Here is a 23,895-nt window from a genome sequence, read left to right as displayed (position 1 = left end):
AAAAGACTAGCGTTTCCAATCTGAACATATTTTTAAGCAAAATTGGCAAAAAAAGCACAAAAATACGGAAAATGTAAACCGAAACAACGAAAATCAGTCAAATGTTCACCAAAGTTTCAACCTCTACAACTGTGTGGAAAAAAATTCAAAAAACTTTTTGGCTATAAATTTAGTGAATTTAGTAGCATTGTTATCAACAATTTTAACAAAATTAGCAAAATTGACAAAAACTGAAGTGGTTCGGAACAATTACATTAGAAACAGCACTGATTCACTTTTCAAATAAAAACTTCATGAGCTCAAGGATTTGCAATAAAACCAACTATTCAAGATGTAACATTTCTTACGTAGCTGACTGAATCAAGATCTTGGACTAACATACCATTTTGTATCAGGACATTAAAGTTTTGTTCCCCTGCATTGTAGCAAGAACCGTTGTTCCATTTTCCCCTCAAATGAGGCTCGAAGAATATCAACAAATCCATTCAATAATCTTTTTATAGTCTTTACGAAAGGATAAGGAGTATTTACGCATATCTGCAATAGCAATAAAAATACATACTCAATACTGTTAGTTTTGTGATACCTTTCCTTTGTCTATAACGTACAAACAAATAGAGACAAAATTAAAGGCCATAGATTCGACAATAAATTCAACAAACAATCACAGCAACTCAAGGGCCAACAAATTTACAGAAAACAAGCTCAAACACCAGTAACGTTTAGATTATCAAGAAAACGTTTTCAAAATTGATTAACTGAAGGCGCAAGAAAATAAAAATTAGGACAAATCAGTTAACAAGACAGTCAATAAAGAGAAGAAAGGATATTAACTGAACAAGCTTTTTTCGTCGCTAAAAAAACAATATCAAGACAAAAGAAAGCAAACAAACAACTTGCGAGCGGTTGGTTTTGTCAGTAGCTAACTGGTGCTTTGAGATCCTAGCTTGAACTTGGTGAAAAGAGAAAAGAATAGTTTGTTCGTGGGTGGGGGCCTAATGAATTTCCAAACTGTGAAAAAATTACACTGCATCGGTACTATCAGCGCTTGCGCGACATTCAATTTGGCCAGCACCTGTCGAGTGATGTCTCTACAATAACATTGAACAAAATGAAGTATAACATGAAGAGTTAATTTACTAATTCCTAACCGAATTGTTTTAAGAGGAATTAGTTTCCTTTTATGTAATTATCCAGAAGTGTATGCAAAAAAGTTGCAACTTCAGTTTCAAATAGCGTTATTAAATTTTTGATTGCCGATGTCTAGTTTTGCAAAAGAAATCAATATCTTACGCAATCGCGATATCAAAGATTTCGTATTGTTTATTGTCAATTTCGCTATATGTTTTCTAACTTCTCCAGTTTTGCTCATTCGCATTAGTTGATTGCATTATTCAAAAAAGTTTGGTTATTCTTGTCTAAGAACCTCGGAGAGCGCCTCAACTAGTTCATAGAGGTAAACTTTCCCTGCATTTAAAATTTTCAGGACTTCTTGGACCTTCAAAACGCTTTCAATTTTTCTTTATGTCTCTCAACAACAATCTTTATGTCTCTTGAGGACAAAAAAGTCTCTTGACAAAAAACCCTATCAGATGAAAGTCTAGTACGGAGAAACGAATTAAAAAATAAAGACCAACAGTACTAATATGAAAACTTTGTTCCAGGGCCAAAACGATGTAAAGCAGATGCAGTTTCATCACCGAAATGAAGCAGCAAAATCCTCCAGAACCTATCGCCTAGTTTGGATCTTTCAATAAGCCCATTTTCTATAATATTTAAACAGCATGAAATTCTAGAATTTACTAAGACCCCGTTCCTTCTTTGGGAGCAATTCGTCTGCATCAATCGGTTTTTATATAATCTAAGCAATTAAATCATTTTACTGTCATTTTGCTCCATCGGGAAAAAAGACTTATTTTTTTGCACATGAATATTACACTTAATAGCTCACGAAACTAGCCTTTTTGTAGACGTGCTCAACAGCGGCTTTTAATTCCGTCACGCGAGCCTCCCCTGCTTCAGTTGCCTGTTCCAAGGCTAACTGGGCTTCCTCTTTCATCAGTTGCAACTCATCTTCCTTTTCTTTTACAACATTCTTCAACTTTTCAATCTCTCCTGTATAACTAGCTCTAAGTTCGTCAGCAACTTTCTGCGCACTCAGGGCGCCACCTTCACTCACAGCAACTTTCATTCTAAGATCGTCTAATTCGCTTTTAAGAACGTCATTATTCGCTTTCGAAGTCTCCAAATGAGCTCGCAATTCGACTACACAAGATTCCGATTCCACAACTTTTGCTTCTAAAGCCGTTTTCTCGCTTTCGAGCTTTGAAATTATCTCTTGCAGTTCTCCACACATAGATTCAAACGTCAGTTTATCCTTTTCGACATCGGCTTTCTGGGCTAGTACAGCTTCTACTTGACACGTCAACTGAGTTCTCTCATTCTCCAGTAACTCCATACAAGTCCTCCCCTTTTCTTGTTCCTGTTTTAAATCACTATTTAGCGCTATTTCTTGTCCCAACTCCAAAACTAGACGATCCTTTTCGACAGTGAGCACTCTATTTTCTTCAACTTGCGCGCAGTTTTGAGACTCAAGTGCAGAAATCTGGCTGCGCAAATTCTCGATGTTCGATTCCAGTTCCTTGTTTTGAAAGTCAACCTGACGTTTCTCTGATTCTAAGACAGACTTTTCAGCAGAACACTCTTCATAAACGAACTTTTGGGTGTCAACTTCTTCAATCAGCTTTTTAATTTCATCACGCAGTGCTTCACATGTGGACTTGATACCTCCAATTTCATTCTCTTTATCATTGAGAAGATCATCTTTCAATTGCATCTCATTTTCCTTGACCAGCAATTCTTCCTTCAAGCTCTCAACATCCGCTCTGAGCTGATTTTGCATATCTTCGAAATTCGCCAACGAGTCCTTTTCAACGGCACCCATCAATTGTTGTAGACGCTCGTAATCACTGGTTAAATTTTCCAATTTCACACTAGAGGAGGCGTTAGTGGTTTTTTCATAATTCAATTCATGTACCAGAGTCTCAATTCTACCTTTATTTTCGTTCAATTCTTCCAGCAGATTTACATACTTTTTGTTTACTTCTTCAAATCTCAAGCTCATTTCGCTCTCTGAATTCTCAAAACTGCGACTCGCTTCCTCAAAATCTAACAGCGCATTTTGGACTTCACGCTTTAGATTAGCATTTTCATCTCTGATCGTTCCGTTTTCCAATTCTAAATTCTCTATTTCAGCCACGAGGTCTCGAGAAACTGAAGCCAATTCAGAGGAAAACGCACTCCACTCATTACCATCGACCACATTCTGTTCTACTAAGTTGATAATTGTCATTTTAAGGCATTCATCACCTTTTCCGTGCTCTTTTATAGTCTTCTTAAAGAAAAGCTCTGCCATTCTTAAAAATCCTTTCAGGAAAGAGTCAAACTCTAAATTAGCATTTGCCTGTTCGAGCAAAATTTGAACAACTTCCTTGAATGATGCGGTTACGACTTGCTTGACATGAAATTCAGAATCCGCATCTTTCATAGTTTCTTTAAGTATTACCTCAGCATTCGTCGTTTCAATCGCCAGCTTCTGGAATTCGCAGCGCACTGTTTCCTCAGCAGTCTTATGGATCATAGCTCTTTTGAAGAGCTCTACTGCTTTCATCAATCGGGTTTCGGACTGCCTTAGACAAGCATTTAACTGCTTTTGAATCTTGGAACTTTCGTCTGACTGTTTGCTGACCAAAACCTAAAATATTTACATAACGTATTACCACTATGAGCGCTATTATTGACATAGACAATTAAGCTAGCATTCACTCTGCAAATTGCAAATCTAAATTTTTAACGGACAAAACATAATTAATCCTTGCTCTTCAAAATTAAAAACAGGAAAGCATAGTTGGCAGATTTCCAGAAAATAGTTTCGGTCGGTTGCAGATATATAGTCTCAAGAAACCAAATGAACAGAGAAGACCTAAGTGAAATAATGGAAAAAATTGGTTCATCTACTAATTCTCATAATAGACTTTGCTCAGAAATTGTCTAACTAATATTTTCCACGAAAACCCCTCAAAAACCTTTAAACTTAGTTGGAATGACCGCAGCTGACCCTATCTCTTCCAATTAAAGAACGCACATTGAGAGTAAGGTGACATAAGCTTATTCACACCAATCATAAAAAACTTGCGCATCCAAACGAAACCTTGCGCAAAATCAAATAAAAAAGCGAAATCAGACTTCATCTTTTCGAAAAATCAAAAAAGCGGTTCTGTAACAATTAGTTTTAACAAACCGTGCGATAACATTTTCAGTCAATAACTAGCTTACAACAAGATCACAGGACAAGTTCATGAGAACCAAAAAAAGGAAACAAATAATGATATCCAAAGTCTGTAAACGTTTTCATCAATTGTGTTTTTAAATTGCAAAGTTTTAACAGTTGTTCTCGAGAAAACTTGCGGAATCAGCAATTTCAGGTCAATCAGTATCGAGCCACATAGCAGAGGGGACAAAAAAGGACATAATAGCTTCGTATATCAGCAGTCTCAAAAAGATTTTAAAAATGGATTAAAGTAAAGAAATGCACTGAAGTAAGTCACGTATGACCAAACTTTATCGCTCAAATGAACAAAAAAAAAACATAGCAGGACAAGTCCTAAATTACAATCCAAAGAATTGAATCTACGAATTATCCGGTAATTGTAATTTTTACAGCACCATCAAACTAAGACCCTATCATCAAACAAAGAGCTTAACCCAATAGGCGCAAAAACAAAAATCTTTCCAAAATTTATTGTTTTAATAATCCCTAAAATAACAGCAATTGTTGAAAATATTGACTCTATGCGTCCTTAGAAAGAGAACATAACACAACAAACTTGTGGGAACATAAATGACAGACCAAACAAAATAGACGAAAATAGCACACAAATGACAAAAATTAGATTTTTGAAAACCAGTGGCGCCAAACTAAGAGAACACCATTATAACAATAAAAAAGCGTTAAAACTTTCGAAGACGTAAAACTTTCGAAGACAAAAATACATTTCAAAAGTTCTAATGGCTGAAGAAGGGGCAAAAGAACTACAAATGAAGGCAACATTCAAAAAATCAATTAAACCTTTCAAAAACAAATTGTATCTCATGATATGAATGGGAACGATAACGTTAGCAAAAAACTGGAACCACAAAATTGTCTGACGATTAGTTGGTACTAGAATGCCAATAGGAATTTGTGACTGTTTTTGAGACAAAGGGATAAGCCCACAAGAATAACAAAAAGACTTAAGACCAACAAAGACCATAACGTTAATATTTTTCCAAAAGCAGAAGTCAAAATATTAAAAAGGAGTGCTATGAACTCAAACGACTAAATAGACTCACCTACGACTGGTTGGCAACCAATAAAATCAGCCATTAATTAAATTAAGTTATAAAACAGCAATAATTACAACAAAACCAAACATAACTCAAAAACGCGGTAATTTTTTTGCAAATGAGAAGCGTATTAGTCAATGAAAAAACAACTTAATACAGAAACAAATAAATTTATTAAGTTAGGCAAACTTAGCAACCGATGAGACTGGACATTGAGGAGACTAAGAGATAAGACAAACATAGCAATAAAAAAAATCAAAATGTCAACGTCATACAAAATAACTTCGAACTGAAACGATTAAATTGAAAAAAAAACTCATATTAGCGACCTATTAGACGTTCCTCAAAAAAATTAAATGATAAGACAAAAAACAACAAATACTAACCAAATTTAAAAAAATTCTATAAAATATTTTGAGATCAAATAGTCCCGAGGTCATGAAAACCACTACTCGTAAACGAAAACACTTGATTAGATTCATCTATGCCTCATTGACAAAAAATGATACTGTCATTAATGATAATAAGTGGTTTGGCAACAGAAATATATATATATATATATATATATATATATATATATATATATACATATATATATATATATACATATATATATATATATATATATATATATATATATATATATATATATATATATATATGTATATATATATATATATGCAAAAACTTTCAATAATATATATATATATATATATATATTATATATATATATACATATATATATATATATATATATATATTAAATATATATATATATATATATATATATATATATGTATCACATTATTAGCACTCATGAGAAGCAGCGCTAAAAACAGTACGTGAAAAAATTCGCTTTGAAATCTGAAATTTGTTCAGAAACCAACTTCCCACTCCACTTTAAAGTTGCTAGAAAAAATCACAGTTCAAACCTCTCCTTTGAACTATAATTAATGAATGACCTATTGGCCAACAATTTTCCATCAAAATCAAACTATAACAGTCTACAAGGCACAAGATCCCGTATCAGTAAAAATTAAAATTTAAACAACTAAAAAATTCTAAGACTTAAAAACAAATAAAAAGAAAACATTTTCTATAGATATTCACACAATGCGTCCTCAAAATGAGTACACAATACGAAAACAACTAACAAAATTAAAACATAAATTAAAAAGAGCTGGCCTTTTGAACATTCAATTATCTCATACAATTCAAATAGTATATAAACAATCATACAAAAGATTCAAACCATAAAAGTAAGGTTTAAAAAATATGGCAGCAAAAAAAACTCAACAAAACAGGGCAGGCAAAATGAGCTCACTTTATTCAATCTTCATATCCAAAAACAATTAATCAAATGCAAAAGATCCACAAGTCACAGACAAACAATCGTCGGCCGACAAAAACACGTAGACTGAACATTTTGAAATCTCAAATGAGGTGTAAAAAATGGCTGACGATAATAATATGCACGAAAACTGATAACCAAAAATCAAAATATTTGAAGTTAAAGCACTTTAGTGGAGGAAGTGAGATTTATAAGAAAACTGATTTGAAAAAGCCGTACATCACTACTTTTTGCTTACCAGAAGCAATTCTTTTCTCACCTAATTTACTGTTACCTTTCAAAGACCATTCGGACAAAGTTCACACTATTCTATTCTCTCTTCATAAATTACATCCTATGAAAAAAAAGCCTGGAAAGTTTCGTTTGCGCCAAAATTTTTTACAAAGTGAAATATCTTAGTCCTAAAAAACATCTATTAAAACATAAACCGACTAACGTCAGAAAAATTGCTCTCGAAAGACAGGCGGTGCAATTTAATTCAGGAGCTGTAGCCTCGATAAATTTTTCTTCATGGGTGCGAAAACATCAGCCAAAGTGAGGATTCGAACCCCGACCTCCTGAGACCGATTCCGTCACCTCAACCGAGGCATTAACCACTCGGCTATCAGGGCCTCGTTATCAACTCTCTAGCAATCAGCTATGTTTGAACACAAAGTTTATTTCGGAGCAAGAGCAATTGAAATTACTCCAAAATCAAGAAGTGAGAGAAAAAGTCACTTGAGAAGACAAAGATTATTCTAGACGATAAGCGCAAAAACGGTCAAGCAAAAATGTGCATTAAAAAGACACACGTTTACAATAATTGCTTCTGATTCGAGAGCAAATAAGTCTCTGGAAGTAAAGGCAACAGATATTTTTTATTAAAACGAAAAATTGTTTTTGTAATTTTCGCTTCGGAAGTATTTGAAAAGTTTTAAAAATATGAAACAAAACCAAAGGAAACCACTAAAACTCTGCGTCGTAAATTCTGCATACAAAGTGTAACATAGCTGGCAAATTGCCAGAACATAGTCGCAATAGCTTTTTAGATCTGCAGTCTAAAAGATTTAAGACAGATTCAAAAAATTAGCCTTTTCATTATGAAAGATTTTGAAATTTTGATTAGGAATCTGTAAAACTTATTGCTGCTTCTATTAGCTGCTCTTAAATGACCTTAAATTAGAGTGATATACACTCACTTGACCTTATCACTTTGAATTAAAGGAAAAGTCAATTTCAGAGAGGAAGTCATTTCGAAGTCAGATTTGAAGTGATTGTGACGTCATAAGGTCGTAACAAAAATAGTGACGACGAAACAAAAAAAATCCTCTAAAAATCTTTTAAGAATCTTTTCGGCAACAATAGAACAAGATATCTATTGACCGCATAAAATTTTAATATTGTTTCTTTTTCTCCAGAACGAGTATAGTGGAACCCAATTTTCTTCAGTCGGGGACTACGTCTATCAAGAACCAATCCACTATGAAAATTGTGCATTGAAATATTGAAGACAAATGGGGAGACTACCTGATTACTGTCACTGGACATTTGATGTCAAGTGGAGAAAAAGGACACCCTGTTTTTCAAAATAATGTAGCACAAAAAAGTAATTAAAATATTTATATTCTTAAAAAAGAACAGAAATCATTTTAAAGAGAAAAAGGGAAACGAAAAATACGAATTGAAATTGTTTACTTGTGTTTTCGTTAATTAGTGCGAACAAACATTGAAATTTCTCTAAGGGCCGCATTGGAGCAAAATACTTATTGGCGAAATGATGTGTCAAAAACGCAACGGTAGGTATTGGACCAATTTCCTTTTCTAAGTAAAATAATTATTCTAAATAGATAATTACTGAAAAATAATTTATTAAAAGATTTATAAGTGAAAATAAGTATTCATGGAGTAAAAAACAAAATAGGTGCCACTAGTTCTCCTCTCACTATATAACACAAATATGATAATTGGTCTACCAATCCCCGATTTCTTAGAATCCTTTTTTGAATCGTCCACTATCTAGCTACCAAAAAATGAGTAAATTTTACTCGTTTCTACTTTTCAAAACTATTTTATAAACTCTTACTTTTCAAATTCAACAGAAAAATTTAATACAGATTTTCAAAAGCAAGAATCCTTAAACAAGGATTACAAAATTTTTGGTAGCACTAAAGAATAATAGTAACAGAGAAAAAAGTAGAGTGAGTAAGAAAAAAAGAAAGTCAACAAAAATTTTGCATATTTGCAATTTCCTGCCACAACGTATATAGTTTAGGATTTCCATGGAATAAAACCCAAAGTAAGTGGCATCCAAGAATTCCTTCGCAACTAAAAAAGATTTTTTTAAATTACATTATTAGAGCAAAGAAAAACAGAGGGTCTCCGTATTTGTATAGCACAAAATAATAAAATTCTGGTTATTTTCTATCAAATTTTTAACATATTCCACGAATTTTGCACTAAATCGCTGCTCAAGGCAATAAGACCTGGAAGCAGATAGATGCAGCTAAAATTAACGTTTTTGGTTTGGTGGGCTTTTCATAAAAATCTGAAGTAGTTTTCTAAGATTACTTTTACAGAAGAAGTTTTTGGGTCCTGTCTGCATATTTATTTGATAGAGACGTGCTCACTGTTTAAAAATCGGTTATCGCCATTCTAGGGTTGAAAAAATGCAAAAAAGTGCAAAATATTTCCTATGAATCCTAAATGTTTATAGCCTGGTTATTTGAAAGATGATTAGTTTCTAGTTTAAAATTATCGGAATAAAATGAAACATGAAAATTTCGCATCCTTTTTTTTAAAATGTTCAATTATGCATGAAGAAATTATTTCTTTCTTTCTTTCTTTCTAAAAATCACTAAACAATTTTCAGCAAAACATTTTACACAAACGCTTTGATTTGTAAGTTAGGGTAAAAGTAGATTTCACTGATGATGTTTTCAGCGGCTCATTTTTGTATTTAACCCAATTTTGTATTCAAAATTTAGTCAGACAAGTTATTTGAACTATTTACCTGTATTTCTTCACAATTTAGACGCGCCTCGGACAATTGAAGCGCCAAACTCTCAGCCTCTTTAGCAACAGAATCTCGCTCCACCTTCAAATCTTCCTTCTGCTGTTGACACTTGACTTTAAATTCGGCAACATCCGAGTTCATTTTCTCCTGAACGTCCTTCATGTCTTTGTGCATAACTTGGAGCTTATTCAGTTCTCCCATCAATTCTCTCAAGTCCTCGTTATTTAGCTTGTCTTCTTCAACTACGCGTTTAATCGCAGCCTCGCCCTTCTCCAAAGACTCTCGGACGCCTTTACCAAATGTTCTCATTACGGTAACAGCCTTCTGAGCTTGTCGAACTTCTATCTTGATCAGGTCTATGTCTTTCTCCAGACACCTACAACATGAGTAAGTTATAAACGCCCTTGTAATACACGCCAGCAGACAGCCCAGGCCATTGATGGGCAAACATCGCAAAATTGTATTATTTTTTATTTTTAAATTAGCGCTAACAAAGTAGCAAAAATTATGTTAACAAGCGGTAGAACGCACCGTAGAAACATCCGTTTTCAAATTTGAGATTGAAAAGAGCAATCCACAGGATAAATTTACAGCTTTTTTTCCAATTCTATAGAACTACCTATATTTTCGACGAGTATTTTTTTAGTTTCAGCCCACAGTACTTCTGGAATGTGGAAAACTTTTTTCCTCATGTATTTCAGATGCGTAAAATCAGAATTTAATAGTGCCCGAGTTTATTAATCATAGTCCGACTTTTTGTCGGCCCAATTTATACACTATCCTATGGACATCAGACAGCGTAAAATCCTAACGCCTGTCTAAAAAGGAAGGCAGAGCTTTCTGGAAATTTTGAGAGACAAACTAATTCCTCTTCATTCAAGCATGCCTGTCGTTTTACACTATTTCATATAGTTCTAAATTTATCAAAAACCGACTAACATCGGACGAATTGCTCTCAAGCGGTAAGGGGCTTCAAATAATAACATTTGAGCTTAGCATAGAACACTACCCTTCAAATTGATAAAAAGAAACCGAAGTCGGCGCATTGATCATTTGACTTTGAGTAATAAACTACAATTAGTTGACTTCAGCTGCATTAAATAGTGAATGAGAGAAAATTAGATCAAGCAAGAAGTCAAAGAAGTAACTGAAAAGTCAAACCCATTCCGCAAAAACTTTACATATCACAGCCAGTCTAATAACGGAAACAACCCGAACACAAACGCCGTGTAAAATCCCAGAACCACAATCTGATCTACTAGGGCATATGACAACCTAAAATTTAGAGTTACATGAAAACTAAAAGCACACTGCTTATAAAAGGTTTCGAAAAGCAGATTAAATTTCTCGTTTTTCAATAATATTAATGAACACAATTATGCCGAGAGATTAACTTTGCGGTATGGGTTGTTTAGGCAGTCAATATTATCAATTAGTCAATAACAGCCAAACTGAAAACATCCAAAAAACATCCAAAAAAGTTCTAACCGCCACGTTCCTTGCTAACCGCGTAACCAAACATGTTGTAATCAAGCATGCTGTAAATCTCATTATAAAAATTTTCCAGGATTTCGAAAGACTTTCCACTTTCTGTTAAGCCATTGTGCCTCTGAAAAAAATTAGTCTCACATCATGCATGCAAAGCCGGCCGAAAAAGCCAGATCAACAAAAACTTAGATGTTGTGACACAAAGTCTTCTCAATGTACTATCTACTGCCAAGAGATCAAGCACCTCGCCCATGTAAAACAGGGGCCTATATTAAGAACTGCTTGAATCTCGAACAAAAAACAAAACTGATATTAGAAAATTATAAAAACATAATGGAACATTTTTCTTAAATATTAAACTAATCCTCAAAACGCAAGTTACAGGCAGCTTGCAAGGTAAGGACTATATGTTATATAATATCTATTGTCTGTACATATTTATTACGCAATCACTGTTGCACTGTGAGCAATCATTTGTTCAAGGTCAGACTGATCATCTTTTAACAATGAACTGCAATGCTACTCAGCAGACACATAAGATGTGGCCTAGCCGTAAGGTTGCGCGTGGCTCACAAGAAAAGAGAAAGCTAATTCAAGTTTCTAAACTTGTTTTGTTACTTCAAGTAATATTAGCTTCTAACCACTCAGCATATTAATTGGTAGCCTTTAATCATTTGACACACCTTAACTATCCATTTGGATCTTGGACAGCGCTATCTGTTCGCTTACTCCGAAATCGACGAATGGTTATTTACTCCATTGTCAATTAACTGAAAACGTAAGTGATATCGATCCATTTGAATCAGACTTATACTCCTCCAGCGGAGAATTTCGTATCATTCGATCTTCACCCCACCGAGAACAATCCTTGGTATAAACCGTGCGAACCCACAAGCAGAATGGACAAACTGGTTAGGAACGCGCAATAATGGCCATAGAAAGCTTATATGTACGTAGATAAACTACAAGAATTAAAACCTGGAAGAACAGATTTATTCTACCCAACTCTACGCACAAACGAAGACCCACTGGAGGGTGAAACTGAGAATGAATACAGAACAACAGAACAGAGAAATGAAAAAAAGACGAGTAGATTGGGAGAATGAATGCTTAGCAAAGGCAGGAAAGTACCTATGCTAGATAGAATTCAATGGGAGGAAGCAGACGTGAAAGTAGGAAACCTCAATTACTTATACTAGGGTGCCCAAGAAACAAGATTTCATCCAAGAAATCTCCACGCAAAAATCGACAGACGCACAACAAACGAATTAGTCCACGAACTAAATAATACATTCACGAGACCAAGTTATCTTCGATAGTTTTCAGTTTTTCAAAACTACACAACAATCCAACGAATCACTAGAGATATTCCACAGCCGCTTAAGAGAATTACGTTCGCATTGTGGATTTAAAGAACTAGAAGTTAAGAAAAGCTCAAACATCCAAATTGAACTACTTTTTGAAGTTTGCAACCCAATTCAGAAGCTCAACTATGCGGTTAACAGAGAACGTTGCCTAGCAAATCAACAAGAAATCATAAAAGCAAACAACATAACCAGTTCGTCAATAGTGTCATACACAAAAAAAACAACAAATCACAAAAAACCGCAAACTTCAAGATTCAACATCAACAAAACAGACCTCAACAAGGAACCACACAATGTTGGAAATGTGGTAACAAATTTGATGCAAACCATCTTTAAACATGTCCGGCAAAAATGGCATTATTTAACTTATGCTAAAAAACCAGGTCAATTTGCAGCAGTATGTCGCTCAGGGCAAACAGTTCGAAAACAAAACCCAAATTTTCAACTGTACAATAACCAACTGGTTACAAAAAAAAATCTCAAACCAAGAAAAATAAGACACGTCAAAGAATCAGATCAACAAAACAACGGAAGAGAACGAATTACTACAAGAAGCTGCTCTCCATAGTAGAGAACTAGCTGCAAAATGGAATGACAAACATAATAACACCAAAAACGATTCGAAACACAAAAAACAAACATCAACCAAGCAAACCCACAATATTATGGGTCGAAATATCTAACAAAAACACGGAATTCATCTCTCAGCGTACAAAGCAGCTGGCAAACAAAAAGATAAAAACATCTCAAATACAGAAACGCAGAAAAATATTAAAATGGGTAATCAAAAAATGGCCCTTTCTATGTACAATCTATGTAATTCTGATGTAATTGTAAAACTTCATACCATTCCCTCAAAAAGGTAGAAGATAAACTCTACATCTACACGATAACGTAGAAACAGAACTGAAAAAACTAATTGATGAGAAACAAATAATTACACTAGAAAAAGCTCCGACGAACACTATATTAGCCCAGTTATCATATTTAAAAAAAAAATAAAAAAAACTTACATTGGATTCCAAAAAATTAAATGACGCAACTCATAAAAACAAAAACCAAATGCAGAGTATCCATCATCTCATAGACTCAGTAGCAATGTACACCTCAGAAAGAAAATTTCTACTTTAGAAATTTAGAAACTTTTTACTTTTCAAAACTAGACCTCAAATACGCATACAGCAAAATTCCATTGGATGAAGAAAATCAGACACATTGCAGCTTTAACATGCTAGACGGTTCAGCTACAGGAACATACAGATTCCTTAACGCATTTTACGGTCTAACCGATATGTCCGCAACATTCTAAAAACACAGACAAAAACTTGAATCATTCACTCAAAATTCAAATTCCTAGACATCCTAATTTGTACAAAAGGCTCACTAATTGAACACGAGAAAGAACAAGATAAAACAATAAACCCGTTAGACAAGGAAAATCTAGCAAAAAACCTACAAAAGTGAGAATTTGCGAAATTTTATAACATTATTAGGTTACCGAAGGTACAACACCCACAACAACAAAATGTCAACGCAAGCGCACAAAGTGAGATAAAATGGGAGTCACAACACAACGTAGCTTTTCAAAAAAAAGGAAATAAACAACATAACAGAAAACAAACATCTTGACGTATCGAAGCAAGCAAGAAAGGATTAGACGCATGCTTAGAACAAAAATACAATTCTGATTGGAAACCCGTAGCGTACGCTAGTCATTTTCTTAACCAACAGGAACAAAGATAAAGCACAAATGAACTAGAGTTACTGGCAGTAGTATGATCGTTAGAACATTTCAAACACTACCTATACCGAACAAAACTGTACGCCAAACGAACCATTTTCAGCCTTGAAAAATAACAGAGGTAACAAAACCTATCAAAGCCGTTTAACTCGTTGAGTTGATCGACTTTTGCCTGTCCATTCCGATGTAATGCATTTTCCAGGAAAAAAGCATGGGTTTCGCAGGTTTTCTCAGTATCCAAGTCAAAAGCTAGTTCATTGGACTTTTGCGACAAAAAAATTGTCGTGAATACTATCGAAGAAAATGAACCACGCTTGTTAAAGAATAGTCTAAAGCACTTACACCCAACAAATCAGAAAGAAAGACCAATAAATGAACAACAACAAGACGTAATATCAAACAATACACCAAACAAGATTAAATTCAAACGCTTTTTGCCATTTACACGCTAACAATAAGTCGCTCTCTTAATTCAAACCTTACCCATTCAAATCCACATCAAAATTCAAATCATTCTAACTCATTTCAAAAATCAAATTCTTCATCAATACCACAGACTAGCGCTGTTACGAGAAACAATGCCCACAAAGAGACTTGCAACATACTCATTAACAAAAGACAGAGCACCAAACAAGACCAACATGCAGAACCTCTCCAACTCTTCAGAGGGACAAAACTGAGGAGACCCACTATAGGGTGAAACAACTGAGAATGCATACAGAACAAGAGAACAGAGGAATGAAAAAAGACGATTAGATTGGGAGAACGAATGAGTGCTTAGCAATCGAGGAAATGACCAATGGTAGATAAAATTCCATGGGACGAAGCAGAAGTGAAAGTAAAAAAACCTCATTAAATTATCCTTTGTTGCCAAAGCAACAAGAATATTTCATCGAAGAAATCCCCACACAAAAATCGGCAGATGCACAATAAACAAATTATTCCACGAACTAAATATTACATTCACAAGACCAAGAAACATTACATTCGATCGTTTTGTTTTTCAATACTACACAACAATCCAAAGAAACATTTCAGAAATTCTACAGTAACTTAGTGTATTAGTGTGTACTATTTAGAGAATTAGTGTCGCATTGCGAATTTAGAGAATTAGAAGTTATTGTAAGGGATCTATTCCTAGCAAACATGAAAAACTCAATCATCCAAATTGAACTACTTTCCGAAGTTTGCAACCCAATTCAGAAGCTCAACTATGCGGTTAACAGAGAACGTTGCCTAGCAAATCAACAAGAAATCATAAAAGCGAACAACATAACCAGTTCGTCAATAGTGTCATACACAAAAAAAACAACAAATCACAAAAACCCGCAAACTTCAATATACAACATCAACAAAACAGACTTCAGCAAAGAACTACACAAGGTTGAAAATGTGGTAAGAAATTTGATGTAAACCATCTTCAAACATGTCCAGCAAAATCGGCATCATTTAACTTATGCAAAAATCCAGGTCACTTCGCGGCAGTATGTCGCTCAGCACAAAAAGTTCGAAAACAAAACCCAAGTTTTCAACAGGAAAATAACCAACAACCAACTGTTTACAACAAAAACTTCCAACCAAGAAAAATCAGACACGTTACAGAATCAGATCAAAACACGACACACGGGGAAGAATCACTACGCAGAAGCCGCTCTCTATATTAGAGAACCAGCTGAAAAATGGAATGACAAACTTTAACCCCAAAAACGATTTGAAATACTAAAAACAAACAACCAAGAATGGGACGGCAAGTTCTGGGTAGAAACAATCGCACAAAATGATGAACTACATTTGCTAGCCGACACAAGTTCACCCAGATTATTACTAAAACGTAGAAAAAGCAAAAATACCATGCAACCACTAAAGTACCATGCAACCAAAAAATTAAATCTAAGAAAACAACGAATCAAACAAATACAAATGCTTAAACAACAACGATATCAAAATAGAATGAGCGATCCAATTGGATTTAAAGTCAGGTTTATGGATAGCTCATGAATGCAAAATACTTCTAGTCTCAAGGAAAACTCACAATATTATGGGTTGCGATATCTTACAAAAACACGGAATTCATCTCTCATCGTACAAACCAGCTGGCAAACAAAAAGTTAAAAAGAACTCAATTACAGAAACGGAGAAAATTATTATAAAAAGGGTATTCAGAAAATGTCCCTTTCCATGTAATCTATGTATTTCTGAAGGAAAACTTCATAACCATTTCCTCACAAAGGTAGAAGAGTACCTCTACCTCTACTGGATAAAGTATAAATGGAACTGAACTAATAGATGAAAAATAAATATTCAGATTAGAAAAAGCTCCGACGAACACTTCATTAGCCCAGTTGTCATCAGAGTCAGAAAATAAAGTATAAAAAATACATTATATTCCAAGAATTTAAAGGACGCAACTCATAAAAACAAATACCAAATGCAGAGTATTGATAATCTCATAGATTCAGTAGCAATGTACATCTCAGAAGGAAAATCAAACGTAGAAAACCTAATTCGGATGACAATTTTTAAATTTCAGTTAGAGCTTAGATTCTCAATTTATAATTTACAAGTGAACGCAGAAGTCATCCTGTTTAAAAAATAGGTCAATTGTCACACCATTGATTTTAACACTAGTCGCTATTTGACTTTTTTTGCGTGATCATACGATAATCACAACATAACGACGGATTAGACCAAGCGAAAGAACTCAGGAACCAACGAAGCGTATAGACTTCGAGATATTCTATAATCAACAGGAAACGATAGCAATTTGAAAGCAACTGCAACGATTACTTAACCATGAAAAGTGAGTATGCGATAGAACTTACTCTATTATTACATTTTACAAACATAAACCGACTAACGTCGGAGGAACAGCTCACGAGCGACAGGCGGTGGCAACTTAATTTACGTGTGAAGCTTTAAATTTCATGCGTGCGAAAACTCCGACAACATAGAGGTTTGAACCAGCAGCCTCTAGGATAACAGCCTGTCATCTTAACCAATAATCTACACCGGCTTAACCCTTAAAGGCTCACAAACGCTTTAATATTAGCAACAAACAATGGAAACAATTGCGATCAATCATAAATTAAGTGCAAAAAGTCCTTTGAGAAGCCAAGAAACGTCATAGAAGAGCGCAAAAACGGTCAAGTGGGAAATTAGCGTTAAAAAACTAAAACAAAAATTGCATCAACGTTCAAGTTTGATGGTTGTAGATAAAAAGAATATCATAGAACAAAAGCGCAACAAAAACGGTCAGCATATAGCTAACATATTGAAGCACAATAGCCACGAAATAGACCGTTGAAACATAAAAATATACATACGGTTGTGACTGAGCCAAATAGGTAGTACTCAAACAAAACTTTGATTTTAAAATACCTATGTCTTTCAATAGAGATTTATATTAACCTATTTCGGATGACCACTTCTCAATTCCAATCAGAGTTTACATTTTCATAATACAACTTATAGGTGAACAAACAAGCCACCCTGTTGCTTGAGGTAGATCAATTATCACACGACTGATTTAAAAACTAGTCACTCTTAGACTTCTTTTTGGGTGATCAAAAAACAACCGCAACAAAACGACGAATTAGAACAAACCGGCAGAACTTAGGAAGCAACCTGAAGCGTCTTGCCGGACAAACTATGAAAAAAGCGGAAAAAACCCTATATGACATGAGCACTTATTTCATTATTCATAAATTAGTTGAAAAAAGATCAAACAAATCTATTTTTATTAACAAAATTAAATTTTTCCAAAGACAAAGAAGATTTTTTGTTGCAAAACAAACACTCTCTGCCTCGGCTAGCACATTAAGGGAACGAACGAGATTTGGTGACTATGTTGATACCTGTAAGGATATATTTCAGCATAACATCACATTTTTTTAATTGAAAAAAGTAGTCAATCAGAAATGATACCAAAATCAGAAACTACACCAAAATCAGAAACAGACTCAAATTTAAGCTCATAATTTGATCAAGTATGAAGCTACAAAGAAAACAGACTGAAATTTGATACTATAAGTACTGTTTAATGGAAAACATACATACTATCCATTTCCACTGAAATTCACCAAAGTTTACATAATCAAGAAGACTGAAAGATTCCATAACTCTCCAACTGCGCTCAAAATTATATCTCTGTGAACCACTCTGCGAACCAAGACGTATTAGCAAAAAAACAGGTCATCTACAATATAATATCAATATTCAGAAAAAATCACTAACAATTTCTCGTTTTAAGCTTCATATCATTTCCTGAACTTTATTGATAGTTTTTTTCGTGTCCAACTCATATTTGAACAAAAAATTAAACTTCTTGCAAAAATGAAACCTAGTGGGGAAAAAGTAAAAGAAAAGGATTGAAACTCGAAAGCAAAAGTTTTCCTTGGAGAAAAAGACCATCCCCGAAAAATCTTTCCTAAACTAAAAAAATAATTCCATTATCAATTTCCCAGCACAATGTATGAACTGCCTTATTTCAAATGAAAATCGGAACAAACCAAAAAGCGCTTAACTATCAAAATTAGAAAGGCTCAAATCTTAAAAAAAAACGATTAAAAGCAGAACAAATACAAATAAGAACCGGAAACTACCATGAACTATTGCAAGAATCGAAAAAGTTCCAAACCGTAGAATCAAGCGGCTACGGACACATTGCATAAAAAAGAGTAGAAAAACTCAGCTTCAAAAATTTGGAATTTCCAAAAAAATACAAAAGTTCAAAAAGAACAGCTAAATTTCAATTATTAACCATTGCAGTACAAAATAACTAAGAAAGACCAATGTCAAGGATAAAACGCTGCCAACTGCTGTAGTTTTTCGAGGAAATAAAAAAATGGTTGAAACTGCATTTATGAAACAAGTCGTCATTCAGTTTCCAAAACTTAGCATCAAAACTAATTGAATTAGGAACAAAAAATTGTATTCCATTAAGTTTCATAAAAAGCTGATTCGGATGAGCCAAACCAAATTGATAGAAAAATTAGTAAAACTATGAACAATACCCAAAGTAACAATACCAAATAACGTAAACCAATTAACGTCAGACACATTGCTCTCAACGACTGCCGAGGCAAAAAATTTAGAAGGGGGCGTAAGGTAGAGAACAGTATGGTTCAAAATGTACTGGCTAGGAAGGGAATGGAAGCCGCGACCTCATGGTTTAGGTTTACGGACATTAACCACTACGCTACACGGGCTGTGTGCCGTCAGCTCTCGCATTCGTTTTTTGAATTCGTTTATGAGTCCGCGGCACAAAAATTGCACGAGAAATTAAAAAATAACGCGTGAAGAAGTTGCTCGAGGAATGGAATAGATAGAATGCTATAGAAAACGGTCCATCAAAAATTTTTCATAAAACGCAACCGGTAGAAAAACTCTAAACTCACTGGTTGTGCAGCAAAACTCTAAACTAACCATCTATTTCGTGGAGTGAAGTAGGCAGGGGTTAGATAGGTTCCCGGGAGGGGTAGTTGTGGGAGGTTAGAAAGGTGTAGGGGTCGGTAGGGGCAGACAGGTGGGGGGGTGGGTGAGGTGGCGTGAGGCAGTAGGTAAGGTGCGAAGGTGGGTTGGTGTGGGGGGTAGGTGTGGTGGGTAGGTGAGGGAAGTTAGGCAGGGGAGGGAATTGATAGGTAGGTGGTTGGTCTGAGTTTAGAACGGCAGATTGCCGGAAAAATTCCGCGATAGACACTTGTGGCCTTCCATGAATTGAAACAACTAACGAAATAATACAGATCGACCACCAGTGGACTACTAAACTTTTTGGGTTATATTCAGACTGTCAATTTTATGACAAAGGGTCTATAAGGAAAAAACCCTAAAAGAGCTTTCTCAAAATTGATATTCGAAATCAAAAACTCAAGACAATAATCAAGCATTAGGGCATGTAAGTTTGGCACTACTTTGATGCACACCATTAACAAGTAAATTTAAAGTTCCATCAGTGAGTTCAGAAGTCAAGTTTTTGAGTCAGTTAAGTCACACAATTGGCGTATAAGCAGAGATGACATCAGGTACACACATTCTAACTGCAAAGCAGTAGAAGTCACTGAAGTCATTGTAAGAGTCAATTCCAAGAAGTCAGGTTGTAAGAATCATCAATGGAGACGACGAATTAAAAAAACCACGATGCCTCCAATAGTAGCCGCTATCGCCTCGCGGCCATCAATAAGAAAGAGGGAATTATATGGAATCCAAAATTCTCAATATGACATTTTTCACCTTGAATATTACTACAGTTCCTATTTACTATAGATAACAAACTGAGCTAATGTTAAGATCGATGTTTTAAAAAAGTCAAAATTTGAAAACGGAAGTAAATGATCGAATAGAAAAGTCAAAATTCAAGTCATGAACAAAAATGCTTCAGCTAAAAAAACTTGTAGAATACCAAAACTCCTCTTCGATTCGCAAAAACCTGTGTAATACCAATACTTCCCTTAGAGTCAAAAGAAGACCTGCACGTTTACAATAATTACTTCAAACTTCGTTCGAGAGCAATTAGAAGCACTTTACATCAAAAACTGACGGATACAAGGATTGATTAAATAAAAAGCCGTTACCATACACTGATAACCAACCAGTTCGTTAAAAGATCCGATTATAGAAATTACAACGGCCACAAAATTTCTAAAAAATGAAAAACACGAGCCGATTTTTCCATTCCTACAAAAATTGATCCAACAGAATCACTAATATCAGCTGACGTTTACATAATTTTACAGCATTCATTGAAAAAGTTCATAAAAAAAGAGCAAGCAAAACAAATAAGCATGATGGACGACAAATATGGCTATGAACGGTTAGCTACGATAACAAATACTCCTCTTCCAGTCGTAAAAAACATCAGACCAATGATAGCCTCCCTATCATTTCGCGGTTACTAAATGTAAGAAAAGTATCACAAAACAAGCACAAGCAAACAAGCTCAGTTTATGAGCAAAAGAAATTACTCAAAAAATTTGTGCTCATTGTGGTTTGCGAATGGGATCTAAAGATTGAAAATTAGTGGACACCACGTGGTACAAAAGACAAAGACCTAAATTTTAAGCGGACTGCAATAAAATAAAGTAACTCTTCTCAAACCATTAAAGTAAGGACAATCCGCACACGAAAAAAAAGAGCGAAAAAAGAACACTGCCGCTTTTAAAAAGAAAAATTTTACCATACAAAAATGTCCTAGATTGTGCATTAACTATCCGATGAAATTAGGCGAGACAACTGGCACATAAAATGTCATCGCAACTTTGAACAGAAAACTTGAAAAATTGAAATAAATATTGCTCACTTTTATTCTACCTTACCAATTAATTACTTAGCGATTCATTGAAAACCTTCAATGCATTATAACTCTCGTTAACAATTAAAATAATTTAACCCATTCTATAATTGAAGATCCAATCAACAGAACAAGACGGAAACGAAATATGAAATGAAGTTTCGCGCATGTTCTAGAGCACTGACAAAATAAATTTAAAAACTCGTAAAAACAGAAGAATGGCTCAAAATTAAACAGACTAATGTGGGAGAATTGCTCTCGAACGACAGGCCATGCAATTTAATTAAGGGACTGTAGCCGAGATAAATTTTTCTTTATGGGCGCAAAAGTAGTTAACCACACCAGGATTCCAACAATGGACCTCCCGCTCTCTCACCAGACTCAGTGCGCACTCGGCTATCAGGCACTTCTTGTTGCTATGCTGCAATCAATTTTATTTTCTTCACTTAAGAAGTCAAAGAGTGTTCTAGAAGAAACGCAAAATGGTGGAGTGAAAAAGTTGCATAAAAAAGACCAACATGTTTACAATAATTACTACGAACTTCGTTCGAGAGCAATTAATAAAAAGGCAAAATAATAAAACCGACTAGCGTCGGGCGAATTTCTCTCAAACGAGCGACAAGTGGTTGGCTTCGGTAGTAGCCAGCTGTGGCTTTGGGATACTAGCATCAGAGGATCACTGAGTGGGCTCATACTTACAAAATTCTCTCCGCGCGCTACCAGTTTATCCCCTTTTCGGGGACGAAAAGTCAAATGGGCCAGAGTGAAAAATTGGTCTAGCAAAAAATCGCATTTTAAAGAGACAACAGGACTAAAATAATTGCTACAAACTTCCTTTGAGAGCAATTAAACATGCTCAACTGTGAAAATTATTTAAGCCAACATTTAATCAAACGCACCACCATATTTTAGACAGTCATTCAAACATTACCTACTAAACGTCGGAAGAATTGCTCTCGAACGACTAGTGTGAGCTCTAATCAATTGCAGCCTGCTTCAATCGGGTGGAGGGGGGCGAAACGGGACTAAGAAGTTCAATAGTGGCATTCATATAACCGCATTAGAGGTTATTATTTACCACTATTAAGATTTAAAGTGAAAAATGGCGCCAGTTTCGGCGCACTTTTCATTTGACTTTGAGTATTAAATTGCCGCCAATTGAGTTCAGCTGCTTGAAATTGTGATTGAGAATAACTTTAGATCACGCAAAAAGTCAAGGGCGTAAAAGTCACTCGGAAAGTCAAAACGGTCAAGCGAAAATTTTGCATATAAAAGACACGTTTACAACAATTGCTTCTCTACGAGAGCAATTAAAAGCATTGAATATGCTCCAATGAACTCCTCTTCCGGCTATCTGAAATCAACAGAGCAGATTGCCGAAAAAATTACAACTTTCCCATCCCACAAAGAACTTTGCCTGGCCCTATTTGACCTTAGAGCAAAAATTTTAGCCAAATCGGGTCAAGAACCAGAACTTTACTTCCTAGTACTATCCAGTTTGTTATAGGCTGCTATGTTCTCCACAGAAAATTGAAAGCAGCAAAAAAAACACTGGGTTTCAACAGTACCTATTATGGGTCTTGAGAGCATCAGTGGCCTGCTTCTCTTCGTTAATTTCTCTCTCCAGTCGATCATTCTGGTTCAGCAATTCCTCTACCTTCGCAGTCTTTCTTTTCAGCTCCAACTCTGTTCGCGTTTGCCATTGAGAAATATTTTGCGCTTGATCAATTAGGTAACTATGCACGTTATTTACGGCATTCTGGTCGCTTCTTGCGCTACCACCGATGCTTGTAGTTCCACCACTGAGACCACCCTGACCATCGCTGGTTAGTCCAGATCTGGGAATACCCCCACTAGAGCCTGCTACTTCGCGAGGCCCTTCACCTCCTGCTAAACTGCTGGACACAAATGCGCTCGACAACATGTCTTGACTAGGGCTGAGTTCAATTGATCGGTTTATTTTTGAAAATAGTTTAGAGAGCTACTCTAAAAGGAAGTTTTAACAATTAAATTATACCTTTATTATTATATTTTACAGGCCTTTGGTGGCATTAGCGAATCTTATTTGGCATCCTCTTCTGCATTGCCGTTCGCAATGCTGGAGAATCTGTTAATTTAATTTATATCACTTCCCTTAAAAATTGCGATGCTATGATTGCTAACTGCAGTAGCTATATTGTTCACATTAAATTGCCAACTTAAGTAAAAAATTTCAAAAACTCACTCAACTGAAGCCAGTACGACTGAAAATCGCACTAGTAAAAATTGAAAACAAAAATTAAGTCG

General features: G+C 35.0%; 1 protein-coding gene across 1 annotated transcript; it reads right to left on the bottom strand.

Annotated features, from left to right (window-relative positions):
* Positions 1 to 1,939: 1,939 nt before the first annotated feature.
* Positions 1,940 to 23,872, bottom strand: LOC142338037 (uncharacterized). The gene is made up of 3 exons (XM_075387669.1): positions 23,178 to 23,872; positions 9,726 to 10,104; positions 1,940 to 3,754 (listed from the first exon to the last, which is right to left on the bottom strand). Exons 1-3 carry the CDS (start codon positions 23,531 to 23,533, stop codon positions 1,940 to 1,942), a joined length of 2,550 nt encoding a protein of 849 aa, XP_075243784.1. The 5' UTR covers positions 23,534 to 23,872.
* Between the last annotated feature and the right edge of the window lie 23 nt (positions 23,873 to 23,895).

Source organism: Convolutriloba macropyga, chromosome 4, assembly GCF_964194025.1.
Source record: "Convolutriloba macropyga chromosome 4, txConMacr16.3, whole genome shotgun sequence".
NCBI lineage: Eukaryota > Metazoa > Xenacoelomorpha > Acoela > Convolutidae > Convolutriloba > Convolutriloba macropyga.
This window is presented reverse-complemented; position numbering and strand designations above follow the sequence as displayed.